Source organism: Hypomesus transpacificus, chromosome 13 (assembly GCF_021917145.1).
Source record: "Hypomesus transpacificus isolate Combined female chromosome 13, fHypTra1, whole genome shotgun sequence".
In the NCBI taxonomy this organism is placed as follows: Eukaryota; Metazoa; Chordata; class Actinopteri; order Osmeriformes; family Osmeridae; genus Hypomesus; species Hypomesus transpacificus.
This window is the reverse complement of record NC_061072.1, coordinates 5,582,073-5,597,178: the sequence shown is the minus strand read 5'-3', so window position 1 is coordinate 5,597,178 and position 15,106 is coordinate 5,582,073. Positions and strand designations below refer to the sequence as shown.

Below are 15,106 nucleotides of genomic sequence, written 5' to 3'. Positions count from 1 at the left end.
AACAAGTTTTGTCCATGGTTCGCTCCTCTTTTGAAAATTTGCGCGTAACGTTATTGCTCACAAACGGCAGCAGCAGCCAGCTGGTTATCAATAGAGAACAGACAATACTAAAACAGAAACATAAATCGGGACGCCAAAAAAGAGAGGAGAGGAAGAAAAGAGAGGCCAGGAGCACATCAGGAGCCCAGAATATCAGCGATTTTTTTTCGAAGAAAAGTGAGTGTTAAGCTAGCTGCACAGGCGCCCTGTGGTTTTCACGAGAAATCGCATAGCTCGCCTCGTCCAACGTCACAATGTTGGAGTGACTAATGTTAGGAGCTAGCGCTTAGCCAGCTACTAACATTGCTGCGTTAACCGAATGACACTAACGTTTAACGCTACGTGTGGTCAGCAATGTAAAATAATAATAATAATGACATACAAAATTATCTTAGAATTAGTTTAACTATTGTACTTTTTTACTTAATTTAAGACCTGTATATGTTTATTGTTTGCACCTTCCTGCCACAGTAAATTCTGTGTTCGTGTAACATAGGCTACATGGCAAATAAACTGAATTCAGATTCGGATTCTAATGAAAATGGGAGAAGAAACCCACCCAAATTAGCTTCGGTTAAACTGGCGTGGGAGGAAATTGACATAATTGATACAAATCAAGTTCACATACATAGAGATTTCTCATGAAAATCTTTTTATAATCATTGAAGAAATATAACATGCCATAAATTAAAACAATGTAATGCAGCTTCGCAGAAAGCAGTGCGCACGGACCAAGTTGCGCGCCCTTAAATTAGCATCTGAATAACACGCCATTGCAAAAAAAGGAACGTTCCCTGGTGCTATTTTGCAGTTTCAGAAAAACAATTCCGCCATAGACCAGGAAAAACATCAAACTTCTAAAGTCAATGGCGCGTTATTCAGATGCTATTTTAAGGGTGCATGCTTGGCCCATGCGCACTGCTGGCGAGGCCATGGCAGTAGCGGAGGGGGGGTGGAGGCGGGGGCGCCGAAAACCCCGGGCCCCGCACCCGAGGGGGCCCTCGATCTATGTTTTTTTCATAATTTCTCTTTGGCAACAAAACGTTGACTGTATCCATGGTAGACACTTTTACTAAATATATATAGGCCTACATTTTCCGAAACATTTTTGGCACCCCCATGCTGCTCGGAAGGTTAGAGCGCTTGCAGAGTTCTATTCGGAGGATCTGTCTAAGGCCAATGATGTGGTTGACAAACTTGTTACATTTCGTAGGTTACTATGCACCGTGAGCTGAGCATGGAAAATCATGAGCTAAACACACACAGCATCCTACCATTTCTCATTGACAACTACATGGACCGTGCTTTCCCCAACCTTTCCATTCTCTATCGCATTTACTTACAATTCCGATAAGCAGTTCTATGGCAGAGAGGACGTTCAGCCCAGAGGCGTTGTTAGACATAAAACTCTACTGGGGTACAGGCCCCTATTTATTTATTTATTCCAAGCGTGCTCTGCACAATACACTACTCGGCTTTAGAAACTCCTCTTGCTTAACACACTATACAACAGTTCAGGGACGCAGGTTTGATATCAGCTTTGGTGGCAGGGAGAGGTGTAGACATTAACTGGGTACTGACAGAAAACTTTCAGCTTCTTAACGAATCTGGGAAACCCGGCCATTGTTGGAATACTCTGCTGTTCGTTTGAGGTTTTATATTCATAAAAATATTATAAAAGTCTAAAAATAATTAAATGGTATGGATAGTTTTCACCTGGTCCTTAACTGCAAAGTAGCGTCTTCTGAATGTGAGACGAATGTCGAATGTTGAATATTAAACTAACTTCACCTCGGTCTTTGGCAGGGACATCAATAGTTAATGCCAGCGCGCATTCATTTTCGTTTTCATTTGAGCGGAAATACTGTTTTATGAACTTCATGTAATATTGTTTTTGTTTTTGTCAAAATAAGATGATCGGTAGGCCTATCATTTTTTTACTTTCTTGGATTTTGTAATGTTTTCTTAGCCTACCTCAATTTTTGTGTCCGAGTCCGACACCTGGACTTCTGTGTGCGAGCTGCAGTGGCTATTTGGCAGAAGAGCGTGGGGACTTGGAATTCTGCAGGCAATGGTTTATGTTTTTGGTTTAACTGCTTTGATTTTACAAGCGTTGAGCAATACTGCGTTTATTTTTCCCGGGATTATCATTCTAAATAAATGCACTGACTAATAAAGTTAATTGTTAAAACTCAAACATGATTGTACTGGGGAACATCAGATTTATACTGGGGCACGTGCTAAAGGGTAAAAAGGGTCTAACAACGCCCCTGGTTCAGCCTTCTGAAAAGAGTTTCTTGCGATCAAGCATGGGAGAGGAACAGCTGTCCAACTAAGCACTGCTTTGCATCGAGAGGGACGTCGAGATTGACATTAACAAAGTAATCGCCAGATTTGCTAACAATAAGAACAGACAGATGATGATTTAAATAGGCAAGGGCATTTGTTGTGGCCTATGTTTCATGTCTGCATAGCCTATATTCTGCCTTTGTAAAACTTAAGTTAAAGGAGACATGGCATGAAAACTTCATTTTATGAGGTTATTTAACATGAATATGAGTTCCCCTAGCTTGCCTTTGGTCCCCCAGTGGCTAGAATTTTCGATAAATGTAAACCAAGCCCTGCGTGTTCTTCTCCGCCTTTGACAAAATGAAGGCTCAAACGCTCTGTTTGAAAATCTCCTCCAAGTGACGTAGATATGAGAAAGGTTACCTCCCCTCTCTGTTTTGCCCGCTCAGATCATCTGGCCCGCCCATGAGAAACTGAGCTGCCACCGTGCAAGGGCGAGTGCGATATCGGTTTTTCCAGGAGAGACATCATGGCAAGCAAACAAACGAAGCATAACAGTTGCTCATTGCTTGGATGTGCAAATCAAATCAAGTATTTTTTTAGTTCCTTCATCCAAGCTTCTGCACAACCAGTATCTTAATTAGATTTTCGCTGGAATTGCGCCGACACAACTTCACAAAGTTTTGTATGTCTGCGCCAAACATGTCAGCCTCTACTGTTTCCTCAATTTGAGCCAATACAAAACTGGCCTTGCTGAAATAAAATTCTGGACCATTACTAACTCTCCTTGGTCAAGCTACAAACCTTGGACAAGTAAGCTAACTAACGCTATATCATTTTGTTGCTTTATTGTATATGGTACCTAGCTTGCTACCCTTAGAATGTGGCTGCAACATTAGCTCTGCAGCTAACAGCTGAGTTACTGTTGCTAATGTAAAGATAGATGGCATCAAGTAGCCTAGGCTATGTGTGTGAATACAAACGCTGTAACGCCAGTGTTGTGCACTTCTTTGTTATTTGGATAACCGTTATGCTGTTGGTGTTATGGCACGGGCGATATCCGCCTTTCTCCTCATTGAGATTATTTATGAGTGTGCACCTCTGCAAACCAGGGTGATCAGATGAGAATGGGCAAATTCGAGGCATATTACAGCAACAGGGCTACGAGCTAGCTGAGTTACTGTCGCTAATTTAAAGGTAGATGGCATCAAGTGTGTGTGTGAATACAAACGCTGTAACGCCAGTGTTGTACACTTCTTTGTTATTTGGATAACCGTTCTGCTGTTGGTGTTATGGCGCGCAATATCCGCCTTTCTCTTCATTGAAATGACTATGAGTGTGCACCTTTGCAAACCGGGGTGATCAGATGAGAATGGGCAAATTTGAGGCATATTACAGCAACGGGGGCTACGAGCCATTGCGATACATCCGTTGTAAACATTAGCGCATGTTGCTGCCCCTCTCCTCCTCATTAGCATTTAAAGCTACAGACACCAAAACAGCGTGTTCTGAGGAAAGCTCATTGTGGGACTACTCGTAGTGGCTATAATTCTGCACCATGGCTGAATTTCGGGAAAGAGACTTCAGATACAGTATTAGGGGACCATTAAGGCCTATATAAAAGCATCCAAAAACAGCATTTCATGTCTCCTTTAAATAATGTCTTTGTGTTTTGACCTATGTGTAGGCTATGAGTTTGCTGTTTTGAATATCCCAATACATGTCAGTTCGGAAAATAAAATGATAAGTCTAATAGAATTTGAGTTCAATTGTAGCATGCAGGCTGTAGGTGGCCTACTGCAGGGTGCGTCACGCGTGTTAGGATGACTATAGGCTACTGTCTTTAACTTCATTTTGGGGGGCTTATGACCTCTTTGTTGAATTTGAATATAATGTATTTGGTAAATGGACAGATCATTAAACCCATTTTATGCATGGGTTTGTGTAGGCCAACAGTATACTGTGTGTGAGAGATTCTAATGAATGCTGAATGCGAGCCTACTGGTCTACATTTTGTTCGCACATTATGGGCTATGATGACTGAACACATTTATTATAGGCCAATATGTGCTGTTCACAATAGAGGTTGCTATTGGTTACTTTTTATTGTTATTAAAATTTTGCAGTGCAATAAAATATAACAGGGGGCCCCACAATCAGTTTCCGCCACCCTGAGACACATCCCTTGCTCCGCCCCTGGGCCAGGGTCTTCTTCCTGCGAAGCTACGTTACATTGTTTTGATTTATTGTATGGCTGTGTTACATTTCTTTCATGTCAATGATTAAAAAGATTTTCATGAGAAATCTCTATGTATGTGAACTTGATGTGTAACAATTGTGGCAATTTCCTCCCACGACTGTTTAACCGAGGCTAATTTGGGTGGGTTTCTTCTCCCATCCCAATCAGAATCAGAATCCGGTTTATTCGCCACGTATGTTACACAAACACGGAATTTACTGTGGCAGGAAGGTGCAAACAAACATATACGGGTCTTAAATTAAATAAAAAAGTACAATGGTTGAACACATTCTAAGAACTAAAAATAAAAAATATATAACAATTAAACAAATAAAATATATATAAAAATAAGACTAAGAATTTGAATGAGCAGCATGATTGGGCGAAACTGCTCTGCCTTTCCCATACAATGTCACTTCTCTATCTTTTACGGCCCTGACGAGAATGTTGGTCTCCTCGGCTGTGAACCGCTCCTGGCGTGCGCCTGAAAATCCGCCGTTATAAGAGGAATCCGCCATGGAACAAGCGCGCCTGCCCGTAAAGGGAATGTGAGATGACGCTCTGATTGGTTTATTGCACGTTACGCCTAAACCACACCCATTAGTAATGTAGCTACTTTAGACAAACCCATTTTTGGTTTGCGCCAGGCGCAAAGTCATTTATCCCACCGGTATAATAGCAACAGCGCCGGAGTCCCGTCCACAAAGTTAATTGCGCTTTGCATTTTGATTGTTAAAATAGGGCCCACACACACATACACACACACACACATATACACACAGCATTCACTACTAACCCCTAGGGTTGCATATGTAAAGTGAGCACCAGAAATCTTTGGACAGTAAAATATGATGTAGTATTATGTATACTTGGTTGTATATCCGTTACATGCAATGACTGCCTGAAATCTGTGGCCCATACCCAGACAGATTACATATATCATAATACTTTGTTACACATATCTGCAGGCTCTCAGTTTTTTTATAGCAAACTGTAACCTGACCTTAATGTTCTTCAGGTTTCCTAATAGGTTGCTTTGTACTGGGTTTCCTCTGAGGTCTGCTGGTCTTCTGTGGATGGTGGGCCGGGATACATCAATGCCTACAGCCTGGTGCTCATGACTTTGGGCCATAGTGAGAAAAGAGTTGGGTCAGCCACTATAGCTGTCTCCATTTTCTACTTCCTTGGTCATTTTCCAGATTTGAGCTTATTAGTGTTTTTGAGGTGGCTCTCCAAGCTGAATTGAAAGCCTATAATCAAGAAAACATCAGCTTTTCCATGCATTCAGTGACACAAATGATTACACCTGCGTAATGGAATATAACTGTAGTCAAATCAACAAATACTTTTTGTGCCATGAATGTACAATATACAAAAGGTGCTGTGTTGAAATGTCTAAATGAGTCATAATAATGGAAAGATCCAATCACATGGATCGAAAGATCCTCCAGTTAAGGGTACAGTAAGGAGGATCTTAGAGGCAGTACAAACCAATAGTAGTGAATTCTCTCATGTGGAGAGGAGCTGAGCTTGGTTGATTGTTCCAAGAGTTAGAGAGGGTTGAGACAGGAGGAGCATCTGTGTCTCACAAAGGAGGGCTATGTCATTGTATGGTGTCTGGTATCCTTTCTAATGGGGTGGGGGTTGTGTGTGTGTGTGGATGTGGGGAGGGGTGGGGGGGTGATGCGCTGGAGAGAAATAGGGAGGGGTCAAAAGACAGAAGGAAATGCCACATAGAGGAATGGGAGAATATGGTAGCATTACATGTGGAAAAACTAATGCTAGGCTGCTAGGCTAACAGAAGACTATATTTGCAACTGAGTGGTTGAAAGACATGGGGCCAGTCACTTGCATCTAAGCAGTGCTCTGCTGTGTGGTCCGGAGACACAGAGACACTTTACTTTGGCAAATACCACAAAAAGGAGACGGATGAAAGGCCAGGATAGAAGTTGGACAAACTACTAACAGGACACATCAGATAGAATAGCACCACACAAAGTATAATGTAAAGCTATCGGACAAACCAAGCCCTTTGTTAAGTAGTGTTGTATGAAAATGGTGTCATCAATCACACCTCAATCAGTTTATCAGGTTTTGCAAACAATTTGTGAATAGACTGCACCGCTGTAATGTACAATGATTTGAGTGAGTTAGACTTGAGAGAGGTAAAGCTACTCTTGTAATAGGAGGAATTACAACCCTTTTTGACTGAAAGGATGCAGAGCCTAACCATACTGATAGGTACATTGTCAAAACCTGTAAGACACACCAGCCAGGGTACTTGATGAGACACCCTTCTGTCTGGTTGCCTCCTGTATTGCGCTCTGAAAACGAGGACACAGAAACTCACATGAAAGAGGACCCTCTGTTGTTCAGCAGAGCACACAGGGACTGGATGACTAAGGCTTCAAATGCGAGCACACCAAGTCTACAGGTGCTCCTACATGGACTAAGTCTAGATGACTTGTACCTGAATGTTTAGAAGTCAGGTGGTGGGCTTTCCCCAGTACATGTCCCCTGAGGGTTCAGACAGCTTATCTTGCATTTGCATTACAGTAGGTATGGATGTGCATATGGCTCAAGTAAAAAAGTAAAACCTGATTTGTTTTACTGGAAGCAATAACATAAATTAATGAAGGAGGGAAGGGAGAGTGTGAGGAGTGGTAGAGAGAAAGAGAAAGGGAGGTGACTGTCCAATAGCTTCTAGAAATGCATTAATTAATAAGGTTCTGGCAAAATGTTTACATGCATAAGCAGTGTGTTTTTCAGTAATAACATGTTGGCCCCATTTCAAAGAAGATTGTCAGTAACTGTAAGTAAATGACAGACTTGAGTTTCTACATTTGCACAAAGTAGAATGTCTGATGTGCATTAATTGTGAGGTAAAGTGGGTGAGAGTGGATGCATGCCGAGCTCTTACTCTGTAAATGACTCCCCGGGGGAGTAGGAAATGTAGGAGTTATGTAGATGGGAAGAGGGAGTAAGTGTTTGTGGAAGAGAGAGTTGAATGATGACGCAGTAGTAGAAGTGAAGCACGCAGAGTAGGGCTTAGGGAGGGGTGGTTTAACATTCTGTTCTTTTAGGCCTAGGGCTTATGACCCTGAACTGACACATTGCAGCCTCTCAGATCCTTGTGGATCTATACCAACATATCTCAAAGCCCCAAGATCTCCCACTGGGAAGGGTATCAAAGACTGAACAGTATGCTCTTCCATCTGCCTCGAGTGAGGGAGGGAGCTGTCGCCAGATTGAAGCATCAAGCTGTATGGTTGAACCCTGTTGACAACCCATTGCATCTTCTGAATTGTCAACAATCGTAACAAACTCAAATTTAAATAACTTTTTCAATGTTTAGACTGTGGGGAATTTTATATCATAAGCTAATTATAAATGCATGGATCATTTGATCTAAAATGGAATGACTGTCTCAACTCTTCATAACAGGACACAGTAACAGGACACCTTTCTTTTCTTTTCTCTCTTGCTCTTGCAGATCTAAACCCTCGCTTGTCCTCCATCTCGCCCTCTCTCTCTCCGGGGTCCTCGATGCCCCCCTTCACAGATGAGGGTCTCCTGCCAGACACCACGGAGAGCCCCACCACCAGTGAGGATTTACCCAAGCTCATCTACCAGGGTCTGAACGAGCACCTCATTCCTATCTACTGCTCCATCCTGGCAGCCGTTGTTGTTGGCCTTTTGGCCTTCATTATTTTTAAGAGGTGAGGAAGGTGAGGGGACACTAACAGACAAGTGCAAGTGTAATGTAACTTTCTGTCCAACAGCAAAACAAATGATTCACGCAATCAACATGTTGATTAACTACTGAACTTTTTATAGGCATTATTTTTCATCCCTAAAAGAAGACATTCAAATACGGTTAAATATGATCATTATAAAGACATCCGATTAATCTACTAGCATGAACTTAAAAATCCATGGAGCTCAAATTTTGCACTAAAAGTTTAAAGAGTACGTCAAGTCAATAATTATTGATACGTAAGTCAATAAAGCACCTTCACCTTTTTCTTTGTGACATTTACAAACCAAGAAATTGCTATAAGAAGATAGCTATAGGACGCCCCCACTATTAGGACAACAATTAAGTATTGTAAAATATGCTGTGATGAAACATGTTTCATGTTGGAAGGAGGATGCTTTATGTCATTGTATCCTCTTCTCATTGTTGATAGAAGATAGAAGGCAACACCAGAGGCGGATCTGGTGTATAACGAGCTACAGTTTGGTCACAGAGGAAGTAACCTAATCCCCAGTGGGTAGTATGGCGGTGGATCTGTCATGTTGTGGGACTGGTTTACTTGAAAAGGCCCTGGACCACCATCAAGTACCTGGAGGTTGTAGGTCAAAACCTCTACCAGGAGGCTGGGTCATTTTTGGATCGGTCAGCAAGATTATGATTCAAAGCGTCTATAAAATCTAAATTAAAAGGTATTACTGACCAAAGAAACAGGCTTTAGCTATGGCAATCACAGCTGTTTAGAAAACCTGTGGAGTGATCTGGGGAAGACACAAGCCCAAGGACACTGGAATGTTTGTGTGCGGTGGAATTGTCTCCAACATTTTTGTATGTGTTCTTGAATCTCATAAAACATTTTGAGACAACGCTCAGATGCACAAAGATCTAAAACAAGGGTGCCAATTATTGTAACATATTTATCAATAAAATTACGGATACATGGTCCGGATGCTCTGATTAGATGAAGGTCAGACGGCCTATAACCTTACTGAAACACTTGTTTTTTCCCTTCATTTGTCACCCACCTGTTCATCAATGATAATAAGGATTCAGGGAGAATACTATATTTCAAGATTTTGTCATTTAGAAATTGTCATTATTTTCAAGGTGATACACAATGCAGACACCTTCATCAGTTATTCATCCTAGCACCTGCAGTATTCGGGAGAGATGTGTTACTTCTGTTCATTCATAGGACTAATTAGAGTCCATCTCCTAATGGAGTGAGTCATAGTTTCTCTCATAAAGCAGTCTTCAAACCTAGCATAAATTAGATAACATTTGTAAAAAATAAACAATAAAAATGCAAAACAATTGTTTTTGTGTAGAATGGAATTAGTTAAGAACCAAAACAAGTTGATAAACTGTTTGATTTGCATGAAAAAAAAAAATTCAAGCCAAATATACAAATAACAAGCCACCTCACCAGCACAAGAAAGTACTGTTGTACAGCCCTCTGTTGGTTGGCTGTGGCATGGCTGAGGTGAACTTTGATGTGCTGATGGGAACACAGACATTTCAATCCAAGTTTGGTTGATTTTAAGAGCGTTAGTTATGTGTTGGTGTACTGGACCCTGGTATGTCACCTGTCAGCAATGAAGGCTTAATTAATAAATCAATTACATTCCAAAAAAAACTGTAATAAAAAAAAATATATATATCAAACTTGTTAATATTTTAAAATAATAATCCCAAAATTGTTTTAGACACATTAAAAGTGTACTGGAGACCCTCAACCCAAGTGCAAGGTGAGGTTGTGAAAACGAGAGCAGTAGCACAATAGAGAACCATGGCAGATGCAATCATGGAAGATCACCATTTTGGTAGTCATTGTTTATTTACCAACCACAACATAACATTGAAAGACCGGTCCAAAGAACATCTGTAGTTCCAAATTTGGGATTCATTGTTTGCTTGCCACACACTTTTACTTTTTGTTACCCACAATCTGCTTCCTTGTTTCAAGATTTCTCCACCTTTTACTACAGTATGTTTGACAAGAAATTGCAAACAGACTGACTTAATATTGATGCTTCAGCTCCAAATAGTATCTGAATTGATTTAACAAAATGTGTTCTTTTGTAGGTGGAACAGCTGTAAGCAGAACAAGCAGGGCGCAAACAACTGCACAGCTAATGAAACTCAGAGCCCATCAGCGGAAGGAGAGAAACTGCACAGTGACAGTGGCATCTCTGTGGACAGTCAGAGCCTGCAGGACCAACAAGGCCCGAGCCACACACACACAGGTAGAAACATGCACACACACACAGGTAGAAACATGCACACACACACACACACACACACAGGTAGAAACATGCACACACACACAGGTAGAAACATGCACACACACACAGGTAGAAACATGCACACACACACACACACACACAGGTAGAAACATGCACACACAAACACACACACAGGTAGACCCATGCACAAACACACACACACAGGTAAACCCATGCACAAACACACACACACAGGTAGAAACACACACACAGGTAGAAACACACACAGGTAGAAACACACACACACACAGGTAGAAACACACACACACACACACAGGTAGACCCACACACACACACACAGGTAGAAACACACACACACACACAGGTAGACCCACACACACACACACAGGTAGAAACACACACACACACACAGGTAGACCCACACACACACACAGGTATTAACACACACACACATGTAAACCCACGCACACAAACACACACAGGTAGAAACACACACACAGGTACACCCACACACACACAGGTAGAAACACACACACACACAGGTAGAAACACACACACAGGTAGACCCACGCACACACACACAGGTAGAAACACACACACACACAGGTAGACCCACACACACACACACAGGTAGAAACACACGCACACACACAGGTAGACCCACAAACAAACACACACACACACAGGTAGACCCCCACACACACACAGGTAGAAACACACACACACAGGTAGACCCACGCACACACACACAAGTGCATCAAAGCATATGTCCTCTGCTTTTACCTATCCTGCTGTCCTTCCTTCTTGGGCAGCCATATCAGCAGTGCCCAGGGGCCAGGTCCAGGTACTAACCCATGTCCTGGCCTGTCCTGCATGTTTTTGTTGGAGTGCCTTGCTGACAAACTCATGTGAGCACAGGGAGAACAAGCAAACACCACACAGAAGATAACATACCTGAGCACCGATAAGACTCAAGTGGGAATCAAACCCAAATCTTTTTGCTATGAGGTGACATTATAAACCACTGTGCCACCATTCCTCCTAAATCATACTTCAACGTTAATAGCCTATATGAAAATGTTACCTTAAACTTGAAATGCAATATATTGGGAATTCTCTGCGTGCTAATTACAAATGTAAAGTGCTAAAGTGTGTTCACTAGTGGCATGTGCCCCTGGCGATTCAGTCTTGTTTGGCCTGTTTTTAGAATGTGTGCTGTCTCAAAAAGTATTTAGCCTAGGGTGTGCATAACCTGACTGCAGATTTGAGTAAAGACACGTGGTTCCTCTCACCATAGCCTACCAAGGTGATCTGTAGAGACGCATGGATCTTCTACATATACGTAGGAACCTTCAATTTAGATATATGGTCTAAATGTATCCTTAGTACAGTTAGACCATATATCTAAATGTAAGATTCCTATATGTTTATTGTATGCACCTTCCTGCCAAAGCAAATTCCTTGTCTGTGCAAACTTTCATGGCGAATAAATCCCTTTCTGATTCTGATTCTGATATCGCCATAGCCTACCAAGGTGATCTGTAGAGACGCATGGATCTTCTATCACCATAGCCTACCAAGGTGATCTGTAGAGACGCATGGATCTTCTGTCACCATAGCCTACCAAGGTGATCAGTAGAGAGGCATGGATCTTCTGTCACCATAGCCTACCAAGGTGATCAGTAGAGACGCATGGTTCTTCTGTCACCATAGCCTACCAAGGTCATCAGTAGGGACATTAACAGTATTTTTGGTCAAAACGTAGTAGGATATCATTCATTGTCAGTTTTCAGGACCAGTGTTGGAATAATTATATTACCTTTACATGGGAAAGAATAACATTCTATTCCAGCGCACACAAACAACGATTTTGTTTTTCATTTTCACGATTTGATAGTGGTAGGCTTGATCTGGAATATTGCAATAGAAATGCTATAACATTGCATAAAGGAATTAATCCAGATGATATAATCTGATATACAGAACCAGTCAAAAGTTTGGACACATGGAATGGGAAAATGTGTCCAAACTTTTGACTGGTACTGTAAGTAAGTATATGTGGGGCTTGTCCTGTTGGCAAGGGTCAGGGTCCAGAGTGCATTCTGGATGGTGATCCTGAGGTTTTGAAAATAATAATATGAGAGATACTGGCTGCAAGTTGTTGACATGGGATGGGTTCAGGGTCAACTTCTTTAGCAAGGGTGTGGCTTGATCCATCATGAAGTCTGAGGGGACAATGCCAGATGTTGAGGAGGTCTTGTGGTGACATCTGAGGAAAGAGAAGGTTGGATTTCATCAGAGAAAGACTTGTGAAGGGTAGAGGGTAAGGGATCCGGAGGGCAGGATGTTGCACGGTGGGAAGTGGAAAGTGTCTCAAAGGATCCTACCTGTCTCACTTCAGTTGATGGAGTATTCTTCAGCAGTTGATGGGGGGGGGGGTGTTCCAGGTGATTCCTGGAATTATAGATAGAGCACAGTGCCCGCGATGATGTCAGTGACACACCGAATTCTGGAATTATAAATAGACAGTGCAGTGCCCGTGATGCAGTTGGTGATGACAGATCTTCTCAGTGGCTTTGGTACCTATATTTCTCAGATCACAATTGAAATTCTCTGTTATTTCTGAAGTACTTGTTCAACCTCCCCATCATCTATTCTAGTCACTTGCATGTCATAAAAGCAATTTTTAATTATTTTAAACAAATTTACAATGCTCTGGTTCATTCATGCAAATGATGATGTAGCCTAAGGGGTGTTTGCTATGTTTATATTAACGTTTGTATTGTTTCCTTTGTGCTATGCAATGCTGTAAAGTAGTCTTGCATTTTCTGTATTGCATTCTCATAAAGGAAACCCTTTAAAACCTCACTATGAACTAATTGTAGTTAATAACTTTCCAGCTATACCTACTAAATTAAACCATCCACTTTAGATAAAGTATTTTTCTTAGTAAGCTAGCCGGTATTTCATCAGTAAAATGGTCTTGGATTTTCTGCATCACACTGACAAATAATATGGTTATTGGCCTGTTTTTGGCCTGCTATATCCATATTGTTTCGGCTTGCGAGAGCTATCTTAGTGCAGCTCAGTCAAGTCAACATGCCTGAGAGTTGAGAACAAAGCAAGCAAAATTGGCAGCAAATTTTAATTAATTTTTACGTCAAAATGCTTATCCAAAAAACATCACTAGCGGCACTGCACTCTGTTGCAGGGACGTGCACACGCTATGGCTAAGGTTGCCCGGGCAACTGCCTGTTTGCCCTCCTTGAGTCAAAGTGCCCGTCCGAGGAAAAATAAATAAATAATAGTGAATATAAACAGCTGCAGAATTTCATGTAGACCTAGATTTAAAAAATCGCCACCCGAAACGTTTCATAAAGTAGCCTATGGGCAACTACAGTGTAAGTCATAAGGGGGGGGGGTATGCCCCCTACTCTGTTTACTCTGCGGTACTGCACGCAACCGCCACCTGAACCTGCATTTTCTTGCACTTAAGAGACGGTCACGGTTGTTTTATTCTCCGTCGATAAAAAATTGCTTTGACGTTGTCAGAAAAGGTGAGTATTAAGTTGTAGAAATGTATAACAAATGAACAATCATCATCAAGTTTTATGAAATATATTAAAATCTTCATAAATCCAGGCTCAGTTTGCCCTTGTTTAGCCTAAATAATCAGACGGCTAGCTTGCCTACCAGACAACCATCCCGTTTTCACATGTACATTTTTTGCTAGGAAAACTAAGCTGCATGTCTGCTGATGGTTAGTTTATAACATTTTGATTTAACAATAAGAATAAATGATGGAAGTAATGCATTATATGAATTATTATCATTTGTAGGCAGGCTCTTTTTTTTCTTTTTTTGCGGGGGGTGGGGGGGGTGCCCTTTTTTCAGGCCAGAGCAACTGCCCTTCAAAATTCCTGTGCACGTCCCTGCTCTGTTGGATTATAAAAAGGACACTTGCAAAATATGAACTTTGCAAAGTGCCCGGTTATTGAGATAATCGTTAGAAACCCGCTGACCTAAAATCCCATTCACACAGATGAACACACACCCAGATATTCCTGGCATTATAAGAGAGATTACTCTCTTTAGCTGTGACCAGCAGCTCCATGACTCGCTCCGTCCCATAAAAATGTCCCCACCTTGTGGCGGCACATGGTCACAACTAATGCGAATTTGCACTTGTTTTAATCCATACATTATTCATAAGAATAATACCTTATGTAGGATTAGGATTTATACATAATGTATTTGATTATTTATTACAGGTGAAATAGGCTGCTAGGGTTTGTCAAGGTGGCGCAGAACTGTAGCAGCCAATAATGTAATAACTACTACATTATTGGCTGGCTATTACAGTATTGGCTGGGGCCAGTAATGTAACAATACACTTTTATCACTGTATGTTGAAGTTTTATTACGTGTCAGACATCCCCACACTTATCCTCTCTCTCTCTCTCTCTCTCTTTGAATTAAGACTTTATTTGTTTGCAGCCTTGCCTTCTACTCCTTAACCATTTGAGTACCAAATGAAGT

The 15,106-nt window shown here is 41.5% G+C and overlaps 1 protein-coding gene across 1 annotated transcript in view; it reads left to right on the top strand.

The window, feature by feature from the left end:
* Window positions 1–15,106, top strand: part of ngfrb (nerve growth factor receptor b) — a 39,442-nt gene that overhangs the window by 20,712 nt on the left and 3,624 nt on the right. Inside the window, exons 4-5 of the mRNA XM_047032365.1 lie at window positions 8,061–8,286; window positions 10,407–10,567. Coding sequence (XP_046888321.1) covers window positions 8,061–8,286; window positions 10,407–10,567 — 387 coding nt within the window. The remainder of the gene's footprint in view (window positions 1–8,060; window positions 8,287–10,406; window positions 10,568–15,106) is intronic.